The 15,085-nt window shown below is 37.0% G+C and overlaps 1 protein-coding gene across 3 annotated transcripts in view; it reads right to left on the bottom strand.

Annotated features, from left to right (window-relative positions):
* The window catches only part of ADAMTS20 (ADAM metallopeptidase with thrombospondin type 1 motif 20), a 193,911-nt gene that overhangs the window by 166,861 nt on the left and 11,965 nt on the right, over positions 1-15,085 (bottom strand). For all 3 annotated transcript variants that reach the window (XM_079938384.1, XM_079938382.1, XM_079938383.1), the window contains exon 3: positions 9,072-9,234. In XM_079938384.1, coding sequence (XP_079794510.1) covers positions 9,072-9,234 — 163 coding nt within the window. The remainder of the gene's footprint in view (positions 1-9,071; positions 9,235-15,085) is intronic.

Genomic DNA, 15,085 nt, shown 5'->3' with positions numbered 1-15,085 from the left:
CACTCCTACGTTCAAACTCCTACAGTGGTTTCCACTGTTACAGTTAAAGCCAAAGCCATTACTGTGACTTACAATGTCCTACAGGTTGAGGTGGGTTCACCATGAACCTAAAACAGGTTAACTTCTGACCTCTCACTTATGAAGTCCCTTTCAAAGACCTTGAAGGAACCCTAGAAATTTTGCATTCATAATTTCTCTATTATTTTTCTTAAAGAAGCCCCCCCCCCCGCCCTTTGTTTAATCTTCAGGCCCCACAACCTGGATCCACCTACAACTATAGGATCTAGCCTCCCACTACCACGCTGGCTTCATCTCCTACTACCGTCTCCCCCTCCCTCACAGCAACTGTACTTGTACAGGCTGGTCATGGTACGTGTTATGCAGCCCCAGCACCTTTGTAGCTTCAGTGAAGGAGGTACTCAATAAATATTTTATAAATGAATGAACAAATGAATAAACAAACCCATGTTAGGGTAAAATTGAGACCTCATCCTCCAGAGTTATTGATGTAGAACAAGGACCTGAGTGTCCTCTTAGCAGTCAGCCTTCTTCTCCACTTATTAAGTTCAACCCCACCCCAGAACGTGGAGCAGGGAAAACCTGCCCACACACACTTCACGACGACACTCTTCTTGCTTTTTTATTGTCCTTTCTTCTCCTGGCACACCACGAGATGGGAAACAGAAAGGGCAGGCTTTTTATTTATTGACCCTACACCATACATTTTCTTTTTCCAGCTGAACTATAAACCGAGTCCTCTAGGGCTAGCAGTGGATATACTACTACAGTAAAAGATAAACAATTCAGAAATTTCTTCTATTTTCTTGTGGCACCAATTTTGAAAGTCACAACCTGAATATTAGCCTAGTCTTTCTTCTCTCCAACCCCAAAATAAAAAACAGAGGTGTGGTCAGATAATCCAAGTTTGCTAGAATATATGTGAAATTATTGAATTTTCTGACAGTGGAAAAAATGAGGTAACTGAAAATTCTGGACAGTGTTACACTAAGAATAATATTACCAGTTCTCTTTCTTGTACCATAGCCTGTATTTTAGCTATTAATAACTCAGTCCTCTACACATTCTATGTCTTTCAACATGAAGTTCAGCTACTAACCCATTAATGTCAGAAATAACCCCTTCATTCTGTATTTATCAGTTGTTGGCATCTCTTTTTGCAGTGCTCAAAAGCTCGTCAAACACAATTTTTCTAACCCCAGTATCACAAATGTCCATCCCGTGTTTCTGCATGTTATGGTTTTCTCTACCCAGCATTTATTCACCTAACTTCTTACAACAGTCCCCAATTTCTCTTTGGGTATCTATCCCTGTCCATCCACTTAGTCTATAGTTACAGTTACAGTGATCTGACCCCACCACCAGCGTGGGTGTGGCTGATTACAGCTCTGTCTCCAATAACAGCAATTAACTCAGGCCAAGTCAGGTCAAACAAAATAATCAGACCCTATACCGGGAACTTTGTTTGAACTACTGGGGGAGACGACTCCCAATATCTACTGGATGGGTACTGAGTTAAAGCCCAAACACCTAATCCAGGTTTACACTGACCTTCACGAACTTTCCCCTGCTGACCTCCCCAGCATCAGGTCATCTCACCATCTCCTGGCATCCCACAGTTTTTACTAATGACTTATAGTTCCCACATGGCTCTAGTACTGCCTCATCTCCAGGTGTTTATACATGCTGTTGCTTCCATATGAAATACTTCTCACTCTCTCCCTGACTAATCCCTACTAATCCCTACTCTTCTTTTGAGTCTCAGATAATGAGTTATTTTCTCCAGTAAGCTTCCATGACTTCCATATCTGAGTTAGGTTCTCTTTCTATGAGGCCCCAAATCATCTTCTGAATGAACCTCATCTTACACGCCTACCTGCAAGCGGTTATTTTAGTACTAACAATTCCTCAACTATTTACACAGCATTTATTATATGCATAATATATTTCAATAGTATTAGTTGCTGTGAGGAATGTAAATAAGGAAATAAAATGTAACCTTTTACTTTAAGGAGCATAAACAAAGAATCTTAAAACTGAGAGGTAGGATAACAGAGCACATAAGAAATTTTAAAACAATGCAAGACAGTGTTAATTATGTGCAGAATAAATAGAGTAGCCCCTAAATTGTGAGACATTCTATGGGACATTCAAAAGCCTGTGTTCTTAGTCTTACAAAATCATGAGTAGGTACATTAACCACAGGAGAATGAATAAGATGCTAATTATAAGTAAAATGAATAGCAATTTTTAGTAAAGCAAGAACCTGTAATAAGATACAATTAGTAAAAGAGCTAAAAACTAATGACTCCATTCACATTTTTATCTCTGTAAGTGAAGAGCATCTAAATAAACTTCTACTTAGAGCAAAGGGATTTTCTTTAAAAAAAATTTGAGGAGACACATCTCATTGTACAGGAAACATTAATGAGAAAACTTCTTAAAGAACATGTGATTAAGTATGAAAGAAGCCAAAGAAAATACAAGGTGGTAGACAGATCACTGAAGAACAAGCACTGCTGTAAGAAAGGGAAAATGGAGATGTATCCAATTCTAGCAGTGAGGCTTATATTACTGTCAAGTTAAAACACATAGAAAATTTACCAAGTTGCAAAGTGACTAAAATCCCTACAAGGAATTTCAAAACAAGAAGTAGACCAATCTAAAGCAAAGACGGAAAAGTTCTTAATGAAGGTGGAAGAGAAACACACATGCACAGTACATTTCAAAGAAGGATTAATAATCTCATTCCCACCTCAACAGTAGATTTCATGAACACATGAACCAGAACAAGTTGACATCAGGATTCCTAGCAACAAACAAGAAGCTCAAATTTTACAGTGAGATGTAATCAAATCTTAACAGAAATATGAGAAGTGGTTTGGCACTATTATATTTAAGACTCTGATGTAGCTTACTCTCCAATCAGGGGTCACAACTATAATAGTTTCTCTTCTACCTCAAGAATCACAATTCTCCCCATTCATTCCCAAGCTAGTACAGAAACAACATCAAGAAAAAAAACTATGCTTCAAAACTAGAAGAATGAATCATTATTTCTACCAGCAAGACATTCTCCAGTTTAAGGATATAGTATGAAATATGTAATCCCAATACAGAGAAAGGAAGATTTTTAAAAACTGTTTAATTCTAAAGAGTATGTAGTTTTCGGGTAGTCCTTCCTGGAAAGAACTATTGTTACCACAGTTAAAATATAGAGGATTTCAGTTACCTATAGTGATATATGCCTTTCAAAATACACCTGACAGACTGGATAAACATACCTTCTGGTTCCTAACATATTGGTTCCCTTCCTCATTTGCCCATTTCACACAATTCACCCAATGTGGGAATCATTAACTTCACTATAAGTAAAACTAGATAACACAAGACTTCACACATGAAATAGGACTTCAAAGCTCTGGGAATTGCCACAGGCCTAATAATGCAACACAAAATAAGCATCAAGTATAGCAGACTGATTCTTCCCCTTGGAATGCATTCTTAAATACACGCGCATTTCACAATCATGGCAAAGCAGAGCACACAACTGGCAGAACAGGTCAGCTAATAAAATAACCCTGTGCGTGTGGAACAAACAATTGTCACAGCACCACGAGGTCTTCCCCTCACAGAAAACATGCATAAGTTGAGGATGATTGTAGCTCAGAATTACTCTAAGGATCAGTGACATATGACTATGAAGAGTGCTTTGAAAAGCACAGAACCATATATATGTATCTTCTATTCCATAGCATTCACAGTCTCAAAATCTTAATAGGTCAAATTTCACAGTTTAGGATATTTCTTTGGTTTGGGATGAAATTTAACTTAAGAACATTACTAGTTCAATAAGACTGAAGAATAGCCACTTAGGAAAATAGTAAACTACCTCCATGCACTTTAGAATACTGATGAACAAATAAAGCAAAACAGGAAAACCTGAGTGGGTGAGGCAAATAATTTGTTATTCAAATATAAATCAGTCTTTTCTAGTTAATTGAATAAGGCTTTAAAAAGCAATACTTGTTAAGTTTCCACTACAGCATGTGCTTGATTTAAACATAAATTTGGACACCAAAAGAATAAAGGCTTCTTTTGGGGGTGCAGGTGAAGAGCAAGATAGAAGAGAGAATGGCTTCGGATTTATATGTATTGAGTCTAAGATGCCGCTGGGACATCCAAGAAAACATCAGCATCACGCAGTTGTAAACCTGAGATTTCATCTCAAGACGAGCTGAATATAAACATTTTTAAGTTCTCTAACGTTTAAGTTAGTAGTTAAAATTAGAGAAGTACAAAAAATCACAGACTATATAAGAAATGGTGTAAACTGGTAGCCAAGAAGAGCACTTTTAAAAAATGTTTACCTTAGAAGATGGTAAAGTAACAACGACCAGGAACTGAAATGGGAAGAAAGGTAAGAAAGAAAAGCAGCAAAGATGGACGCAAAGTGTGTCAGAGAAGCCAAAGTTGATCAAGAGTGAGAAATAATCCCCCCAAATGACGTAACAGTAAGCCTGAGAGAGATGATTGCTTTTGGCAAGTAGAAGCTCATAAGAGATCTTTGAGAGAGTAGTTTTAATAAAGGGTGGGCAAATCAGTAACATCTCTATAGTCAGTTCTATAAATATTTAGAAGCTTGAGCTGACTCTTAAAAATACCATTAACAAGTTATTAGTTCAAAATATTGGCCATTGTCACGGCCGTATTTACAATCCTCTCTTCCTAGATTAATGGCACCTCCTTCTCTACCCACAAATTTATAAAATGTTATAAATGTCAGGAACCTTAGAAATCATTAAACGATTGCAAACTGGCAGCCAACAGGCCAAATTCAGCTCTCATGTTTCTAACTTTTTCCCCCACTTAAAAAAAATCTTAGATTTTCAGCTTCTTTGTAAGATACAAAGGATCTGGTAATAATGGTCCCACATTTCCAATGCACCTTTTGCAAGAAGCATGTCTATTCCACTGCCCTAAGGACACCTCAACGTCCTAATGACACCTCACTTCACTCATTTCTGGTAACTGCGTTCCTGTATCTGTGAGGTGTCTAAGATAGAAACTCCTAAACTTGACTTAAATAGGAACCATTAAATTCATCGGCCATTCACTACCTACTCTAGGTTAAGACCCAGAGAGGTTAAGGTCTCAAAGTCAGTTAGAGAGCCAGAAGTAGAACTCTGTTCCCTGACTCCCAGCTTACTAAGTGAACCGTGGCTTCTGCTGACACTAAAGATACCTCTGGGTTTCCCCAAACACATGCCGATTAATTATCTTTAAAGGAAAGGGAAATCATCTATATCTAAATATAATTTTATTAAGAAGACAATTCTCAGACATTCACAGAAATATCCAAATTGATCACTCACAAAAAAAAATCTTTACCATACCATCAAAATTGAAGGAAATGCGTTAAGGAAATCATCTTTAATTTATTCTTTATGTGCACTTTACTTGTTTGACATGTCCTTTGTTGACAAGAGAGCTGCTTTCTTGGATTCCGTCTTTCTGCCTTCAGTCTTTTCTTATTCAAATCCAAAGTTATCTTTAACAATAATCTGCCAGCTGAGTAATACGTTATAAGAGAGGATGTCTCTGTTTTGGAAGTTCTTCATTTCCCCAGGGCTTATGGAATAGCCTACAAGACCCTGGAGCCCTTTCGGTCGGCCTGTGTGCCTTCATGGCCTCATCTTCCCTTACCACCTACACTCTCCTTCACACGCATCAGGACGCTGAGGACACAAATATTATTCCCCCTTATCTAGAGGTCTGTCCTAACCAACTGCTGTAGTTTTTGTAACTGATGAGTTGGCATTAATCACAGGACCAAACTAACAGCCAAAGATGTTTATATGTCCGCTACAGTCCAGCTTTCAACAAGCACACTGAAACCGTATTACGAACCTTCCGACCACAAACCACAAATTGTGATCAGTGGTTCACTTTCTGTCCAACAGGAGACACCCTGTGTAACAACTTCCCATCACTGCAGAAACAAGGCCTTTGCCCATGCTTTTCCCTCCCTCCTTCACCTCCTGACCAAGCTGGGTGCTTCTCCATGAGACCCAGGGGGGCATGTCCCCATCTCTTGGGGACCGTAAGTAATAAACTCTTCTTTCAAAGGCAGTTATCTCTATGTCTATCTTCTTAGCATACTTAACTAAAACAAATCCCGCAGACGTTTTAATATAAGCCCATCCTCCTTTTTTTTTTTTCTTAGAAAATACCGATAAATCCTTCACAGTGAAAATTAAATGGTTTAAATGTCACCTCCTTGGTGAAACCCAGGGCAATTTTTGTTGCTCAGCCGCTTGATCTGCTCCTAACACAGGTAGGGCAGCCTCCGCTCAGTTTTGCAATTTTTCTGTTTTTGTGTTCTTTTGTACCCATTGGGCTTGGAGAACCTAAATGAAGAGAAACACTCAAGTCTTACCCAGTTCCCCCCTTTATATATATTAAGGACTCAATGAATAAATTTGCAATGGGAGAAAGGGAGCCAGGCTCACCGGGTCCCTTGAAGAACACAGACCAGCTCTGATCCGCCTTGGAGGATAAACAACAGCAGAACCACACTTAACAGAATCCAGAGGTTTATTTTCATTCCTGTCAGGCTTTTCAGGGCTTCCCTCTCCCTTGGGTTTTAATTTTGTTACTATGTGGTTGTTTGTTCATTTCATGGGTTTTATGGGCTTGTTTTGCTATTTCCACTGGATTTTACTTAGACTAAGTCTGATGTCTACCTGGGAACCTGGCATCCACAAAGGCTTAGGTTTGGCTACCAAATATACTTCGTATGGCCTCAAGGCACATGGTGAAATCTGATGTTAAAAACAACTTAATCTAATTCATCAAGGCAGAAGTCACTATGAATTACAACATTTTAGGGTTGTAATGAATTAAAATCAATAGAAATATGGGGGGAAAATGACCTTTCCTTTTCCAATTAATCCTTTTGGTTCAAGCGCTAAATCTTTAGGCCTACCTATTTGAAGAATTCTCCTGAATGAAGGTTTACCTTTAGAATACGTAAGATTCTGCAAGTATTTCTGAACAACAATGTGTGAACTGGGGAAGAGGAAAAAAGCCTTTGATAACATTTTACTAATTACATTTATAACTCTCCATTTTTACTAACAAGATGATGATTAACAGGTAAGTATTTAGGCCACTAATTGATTGCCTTTTTTAGCGATTAAAAATATGCATGTCAATTATACCTAAAAATGTAGGTAATTTAAGAACTGAAAAGAATGATACTACTTTTAACATTTTAGTAGATAAATGTGGGAAATAATATCATGATTAAAAGTAAATCCCATAGCTTTCTACTTGCTTGTTATTTGTAGCTTTAAATAAATAATAAATCTAACTTAGTATAAGTTTTTTGGTTTTTTAAACAAAAGGGCCTGGCTTTTCTTGAACCATTCTCTTTCTGATAATGAACACTGATTGTGAATGCAAAACCTTGCATATCATTATGTGAAACATTTATGCATTCAGAGTGTCTACTTGGTGGCTTTCTTCTTAAGAAGCTAAACAATTCATTAAACAAGCTGCTCCTGAATGGTAGATCAGAACAAGCATAAGCTGCCTTCTGTAGAATTCTATTGTGGAGCTGTACCCATTTGTGTTTTCTTTGAAGCCACAAAAATGAAACCCTTATGCTCATATTAAAAGCATAAGAAAGGCATCTATTGTGTCAATAGATTTAAAACACGGCCTTAGACACAGTGAGAACCACTCCAAAATGGCACTCCTATAATAGCAAAGGTTAAGAAGTGCATTCCCAGGGAAAACCTTCAAAGGCCTACATATCATTATATCCCAAAACAGATGGCATCGCAGTGTTTGGAACTATAGTTTATGGACACCTACAATCTCAAATAAATCCTTTCTAATCCCACTCTTTTGTCTAGATTTTGTACTTTGATGATAACTGCAGGTGCTTTTCTCCATTCTTCATAGGGTGACAGAGTGACAAAATGATACAGTGAAGATTCATGTACATATATGGACACAACTCTTAATACAACTTCTATGCAATGTACAAGTATTCTACTAGCAAGAGACTTACACTTTATAGAAACTGGCAATTCCTAGATTCCGATCTATGATAAATCATTAGTCTGAATTTTATAGGAAATAATGGAAAAAAACACATCTCTCTCATATATTGCTGAAAATATAAACTGATAAAAACCACTTTGCAAAACAATGTGGAATTCTCTAGTATCTATGTGTGTATACTTTGGAAAAACTCAAACACAGGAGATGAGGACAAAAAATTTCACAGCAGCATTGTTTATAATAGCAAAAAACTGCAAATAACCCAAAAGCTCATCAACAGGAAAATGGATATGTGAACCGTGATATACTCAGCAATGAAAATGAACAGCTGCTACATGTACCCATGTAGATGAACCTCAGAAACAATGCTAAGCAAAGAAGTCCCAGAAAATGATCTGCAATGCTTCCTTCATGCAAATTTAAAAGCATGCAAAATCGAGCAACATGTTATTGTTACTTAGGTTCAGTTTTTTTAATCATGTAAAATTCTGCTGAGAAAAATCATACTACTGTGACTAACAGACTGAAATAAAAGTTTTCTGATTTTTTGCTACAAATCTCGGATACAGTGGACCCTTGAACAACACGGGTTAGAATTGCACGGGTCCACTTATGTGAGTTTTTTCACTAAATTTGTACTACAGTACTACATGACCATGGCTGTTTGAATCCATGGATGGAGAACTGAATATAAGGAGGGCTGACTATAAAGTTATACATGTATTTCCAACTGTGAGGGCGTCAGTGCCCCTATCCAACATGCTGTTCAAGGGTCAACTCTACTGAACACATTTTTGGATTCAAATTTAGTCTACAACAAAATTCTCTACAGATAATTTCTAATGGATCCTTACAGGTCAAGAAAATTTATTTAAAATATCATATATATCAATATTTAAGGAAAATATGTAAATTCTAACCTGAAAAAGATTTAAATAGTATCATATTTTTACTGTAAAGAGTTTTACTTCATAGTTTACCTGAAACTTCACAAGGCTTGTGAGACTGCAGGAAATAGTTCCTCTTTAATTCCTGTCTGTATATAAGATGTAGCTTGTTATGATCATCTTCATGTTCACTCCCATCTGCCTTCATTATAGGTTCTAAGAAATATTCACCATCATGTGCTTTAAATGTTCCCATCTGGAAATAAAGAAAATAAAAATTAATTTTCTTCTGTCACTAAGCAGAGAAAGCACGCTGTGCCACAGGTTAACGTGAGAGCACAGAAACAAGACAGCCAGGAGTTCATTCACTAAATGGCATCAACTAAACATGATGTTTCTTTCCTGGCTCACTTCTCCTTCTTATGTATAAAGTCACGGAGACTGGATAATATTCCAGTAAACCAAGGTGAAATGACAGGTATTCCAGGTATAAAGAATAGCATAGGCAAAGGCATTAAAATGGCCAAAGGCTTAGCACATTCTAGAAGTAAGAAAGCCTCTTTGGCTTGGTCTATGTAAGGTAATAGAGTGAGACAAGACTTAAAAGGAAGGCTGGGGTCAGATAAAAGATCTTGAATGTGACGCTAGCAATTTAGAATTTGTAAGCAATGTGGAGCCATTGAGGAGTTTTGTCAAAGACCTGTCTCCTGAATTCCAGAATCCAACATCCAACTTGCTTTTTTGACACTTCCTAGTAGCATTCTCAACCTCAACATGTCCAAAGACAAACTCTTTCTTTTCAGTCCAAACCTGCTATTTCTTCAATGCTCCCTCCTCAGTAAATGGCAACAGTATTATTCAGATAGTTAGGACAAAAATCCTTAGAAACCAAGGATGGGTCTCTCTCAAATCCCACATTCAATTCATCTGCAAATGTAAATGGCTCAACCTTCAAGGTATAACTGAAATCCAACCACTTCTCCCAAATTTTATCACTACACCCATGATCTAACCTAACTTTCTCTCCTTTCTGAACTAAATCAATAGCCCTCTATTGTCTCTACAGAGGAGTCACAGTAAATTTTAAGTCTAGATCACGTTGCTCTCAAATCAAAAAAACAAATACAAAAAAGTAACATGACTTTTCACGTCATTCAGTAAGATTCAAATTCCTTACCATGGTCCACAATGTCCTGCGTGATCTGCCCACCCCTTTGCACCACCCGGCCCCTCCAAGCACACAGATGACCAACAGTTCTGACTTCACCTTCTCCCATTCTACCTTGGCTCATTCTACAGCTCCATTCCTGATGTCTTGGCTATTCCTCAAACATGACAAATATTCTCTCACCTCAGGACCTTTGCACTTTCTAAACCTGCCTCAAGCACTTTTTTCCCTGATCACTCCCACTATCACTTGTTTCAGGTCCCTACTCAACATTCATGACCCTATTTAAAAATGTTACCCAGCCTCCTACGTCTATCCCCACTATCCAGTTTCATTTTTCTCCATAATGCTTATCACTACCTGAGAGATTATTATTTATATTTGTTTCTTGTCTGATACCATCCACCAACATATAAGTCCATGAGAGTAGAGCTTTGACTGTATTCTTCTCTGCATGTCTGTCATGCCTACCACATAGCGGATATTGGATAACATATATTAAAGGAATGAATAAGACTGTAAGACATGGAATTTAATCTAGTGACACTGTATGGTAGAATACTAGCAGTTATAAGATAGAGGCTATAGCCCAGAAGAGAGGTAACAAAACCTGAATTATGGTGACAGTGATGGTATAGCAGTTGGAAGAGAAAGATTACCAGATGCGAATGCCTAAGGAAAGCAGAAAAACAGACAGTGAGAGGGAGAACTTATGATAGAGATAATTTTCTGGGAAAATAATATTTACCAAAATGACTCCAGAAATGTTAAAAATCCAAACAGACCCCTTTTCTACCAAACAACAGAAAAAGATGTCAGAGTTACATCACAAAAACTCCTGGCCTTGATGATTTCATAGAGGAATTCCACCAAACCTTGAAAGAGCAGATAATTCCATTGTTATTTGAACTGTTCCCAAAAATGAAAAAAAATCCAAGTTATTTTTATGAAGCTAGTGCAAACATATAGCAAAGCCTGGTAAAGACAGCACAAAACAAAACAACCACCCAGAAAAACAAAACAAATACAGGACAAGCTCACATATGAGTATCAAGCTAAAAGTCTGAAACTGTATTAACAAACAAAAGTCAGTAATGTGTGAAAAATATACGACGAGGTGAAGTTTATCATAAGAATGTAACTATGGCTCAATATTGGAAATCTTAATTCATCATCACCACTTACACAAATGGAAAAAAAATCACGTCTTTTGAAAAAAATCACCAAACATTCTTGATCTTAAAAATATCAATAAAATATAAATAGGTAGATGCTCCCTTAACAAGATAAACTCTATCACAGCCCAAAGACAGTATCATGCATAACAAAGATACATGCAAGGCATTCCCACTTAGATCAGGAATATAAGGATGCCCGGTATCACCTGTCCTAGACAACAGAATTAGGTAAAAGATTGGAAACATAAAATTGGAAAGGAAGAGTTAAAACTTTCATCTTCATAGGTAACATCCGTGTATACCTTAACAAATAAGAACTAACTGAAAAACTACTATAAGAACTAAGTGAATTCAGTGAGAAAATACACAGGCTTCAATAATATTCATGTGTATAAAAAACAGTGAGAAGATACTATGGAAGAAGCAATCCAATTTACAAAAAAAAGGTTAAATGCCCAGGAATAAAACAAATTTGTCAGGTCTACTGGAGAACAAAGGAAGAGAACTTAGAAACCACTTGCCATGTTCCTCAATATAACAAGATCTCAAAAAAATACCAACAGATTTTTTAACATGTAAACTGCTTCCAAAGTACATACAGAAAAAAGAAATCACCAAGATAATTATAAGAAAACAGTGAGGTGGGACTAGCACTATAAGATGTTAAAATATTACAAAGCCACATTAGTTAAATACTCCAATGCTGGCATGTGAGGAGACCAACGGACCAATGAACTGAAAAGAAAGGCAAGCAATAAATCCTAAACCACAGGACTTAGTATTATTAGTATATAGACTGCATCTCAAATCAATGAGGAAAGAGTATATTGAATAAATAGATTGTAACATGTGGACATCTGGACAAAATAATTTGGATACATCCCACACAGACTAAATTCCAAAGGGTCAGTGATGTAAACTTTTGAAATAAAACTGTAACAGCACTAGAAGGTAACATGAGAGAATGCCCCTTTCACTTTGGAATAGGGAAGGTCATTCTAACCATGACTCAAAACCCATTAAAAAAATGTTAAACTTCACTCAGGAAGAACAGAAATTAATACTAAACTGAGAAACCATTTTCACCTATGAGACTGGCAAAATTCTAAATGTTTTATAACATACTTCAAATGTGTCTGTGGAAAAATGGGCACTCTGATACACAGCCGTTGAAAATGTAAATTAGTGCAATCACAGTGCAAAGCATTTAGCAATATCTATGGCAACTACAAATGTGTTTGTTCTTTAACACAGCAATTCCCCTTTTGAAAATTTATCCAACAGATACTGTACATTTCCACACATGTTGAGCTAACATAATTAAGGTTACTAACTAAAGCACTGTTTTTAACAGCAAAATATTGGAACCAATTCAATAGTCCATTGTTAAAGTATATTTACATAAACTATGGTATAACCATATAATGGAATATCTTGTTGTTATAGACAAAAAAGAATAAACATTTTATGTAGTGATATGGAAAGACCTCCAATACAATTATTATACCAAAATATAAAACTGTAAAACAGGATGTATAGTATACTACCATTGTGTAATAAAGGAAGGAAAAAAAACCTAAATATTTCTATTTGCCTGGAAGAAATGCTAGAAGGATTCATTAGAAACAGTACAGGTAGAGGTGGGAGAAAGCAGATGGATTCAGGATGGACTAGGTATAGCATCCTTTTCACTTCAGGTACTTCATATACACTGTTCCCAATTCCCACCCTTCACCTCACATTCCTGCCACAGCCCCCTGCCTGGTGGACTCCATCTCATCGTTCAAGTCTCAGCTTCAAAGAGCAGCTACCCAGAAAGTTTTTCCTTTACCAGCTAACTAGGTAACCACATCCCTACCCCTAATCCTGAAAATAATTACTTTTTTAGAGTTTACTACTGTTTGACTTCTTCAGAGCACTTACAATGTTGTATATATTCGTTTGCTATTTATAACTGTTCTGCCTCATTAGACAGGCTTCATACAGGAAGAGACCTAGCCCTGAATTTACATTGCCTTATACAGTACCTGACACACAGCCAGTGTGGTACACAATAAATATCTGTTAAACCAAGAAAGAGATTATTTCCTACTTTTTGTAAACTCAGGTTATGTTGAGCAGAGAAGTAGGACAAATCTGGACACACAAGCTGGAGCTAGAATATGAACTCTTGAATGTAGGGATGTTATAATAAAAAGAGTCCATAAGCAGGTGAGAAAAAAATTGCATTTTTATTACCATGAACCTATAACTGAAAGTTAGAATTTTCTTCAACTGTGAATGTAGGCAACAAATCCCAGTGATGTTGCCAGTGGAGAGCAGATATTTTCATCACGTGAAGATGTTTGAGATCTCAAAATATTGTTTATGCTCAACAACTGTGTTATTAGATCTGCCATTAGATCTTATTTAATGTGATAATAGGTAAAATTTTACATAATTATTTTTAATATCCTGATAACTGTATTTCAATAAAATTGGTTTATTTTGTAATTTATCTTAGGCACTTGAAAACATTCTGAGAAGGGCTCCATTGGTGAATTATCAAGAGGTTTGAAGAGAAATGGGAGGAGGAAGGATAGTCAAAGCAATAACTTCAGAAGATTAAATAATATCTTTGTGCAGCTGCTAAGACAGCAAGGGATGAAACAGAAAGAACTTGCACCCACTGGTAGTCAAGAGAGTGGAAAGAATCCCTCAAATGGTCAGCTCTGATCAATAAATCTCTTTCTCTAGTTTGGTGAGGGTAGGCATTAATCATAATTTCAATAGCTAACTCGGATCTATACAGCAGACATCATTCCTATACACTTATAATTTATTTCCACCTAATAATAACTGAGGTAAGTTATTATTATCCCCACTTTACAGGTGAGATGAATGAGGAACAGTGAGGTTAAGTACCTTGTCCAAGGCTTACACCTAGTAAGTGACAGGACCAAGATGTGACCCCAGTTAGGCTGGCTCCACAGTTCGTGCCTTAACCCAATGCACTGTGCTAGTGATCATACGCCAATTCTGATAAACCCTACAAGACAGCTGAAAACTACTTAATGAGTAGGCAGAGTTCTAGGGGCTAGAGATCCAGAGGTGAGCATGACGAAATCCCTGCCCTCCAAGAATTCATACTTACATGGGAAAAGACAGATAATAAAGATGTAATATGCCTGGTGGTAATAAGTACAATAAAGAAAATAAGGCAAGGAGACAGAGAATCCCAGAGCGTGGGGGGAGGCACTCTAGGCTGAGGCTAGAATAACGAGGGGGGAGCCATGGAAAACTCTGGGAGAACACTGCAAACAGAAGAGCGGTGACTGAAAGGCCCAGTGACGGGGAAAGCTTGGCAGGTTCAAGTGACAGAGAACAGTGAGGCTGAAACTTTGCCAACAAGGGGATACACAGCAGAAGCTCAACAGGTAGGGGCAGGCTGCACTCATTATGCTTGACACTGGAAAGCACTCACCACGCCTCCAAATACACAAAGGTACATTTACCTACATGTAAAACTTGGCAAGTTTCCACTTAGAGAAGCGTATTTCTGTGAAAAACCAATTCAGAAATGAATAACTAAATTATGGATGCTATGATAAGCACAGTTTTAGTGAATGAGGCTTCATTTTCATTTCTTAATTATCTTTAAATTATTTAGGGATAATAACTTTGAAATTGTTGCTTTAAATTCCATTGTAAAGAGCATATGTAAATCACTGTTTTAACTGAATAGTCACTGCAAGCTGTTTAAATGATTAGGGCAATTATAG

The sequence above is a fragment of the Stenella coeruleoalba genome, assembly GCF_951394435.1.
Source record: "Stenella coeruleoalba genome assembly, chromosome: 11".
Classification (NCBI taxonomy): Eukaryota; Metazoa; Chordata; class Mammalia; order Artiodactyla; family Delphinidae; genus Stenella; species Stenella coeruleoalba.
Note: the sequence above shows the minus strand (reverse complement) of the source record. Positions and strands in the feature narration are given on the sequence as shown.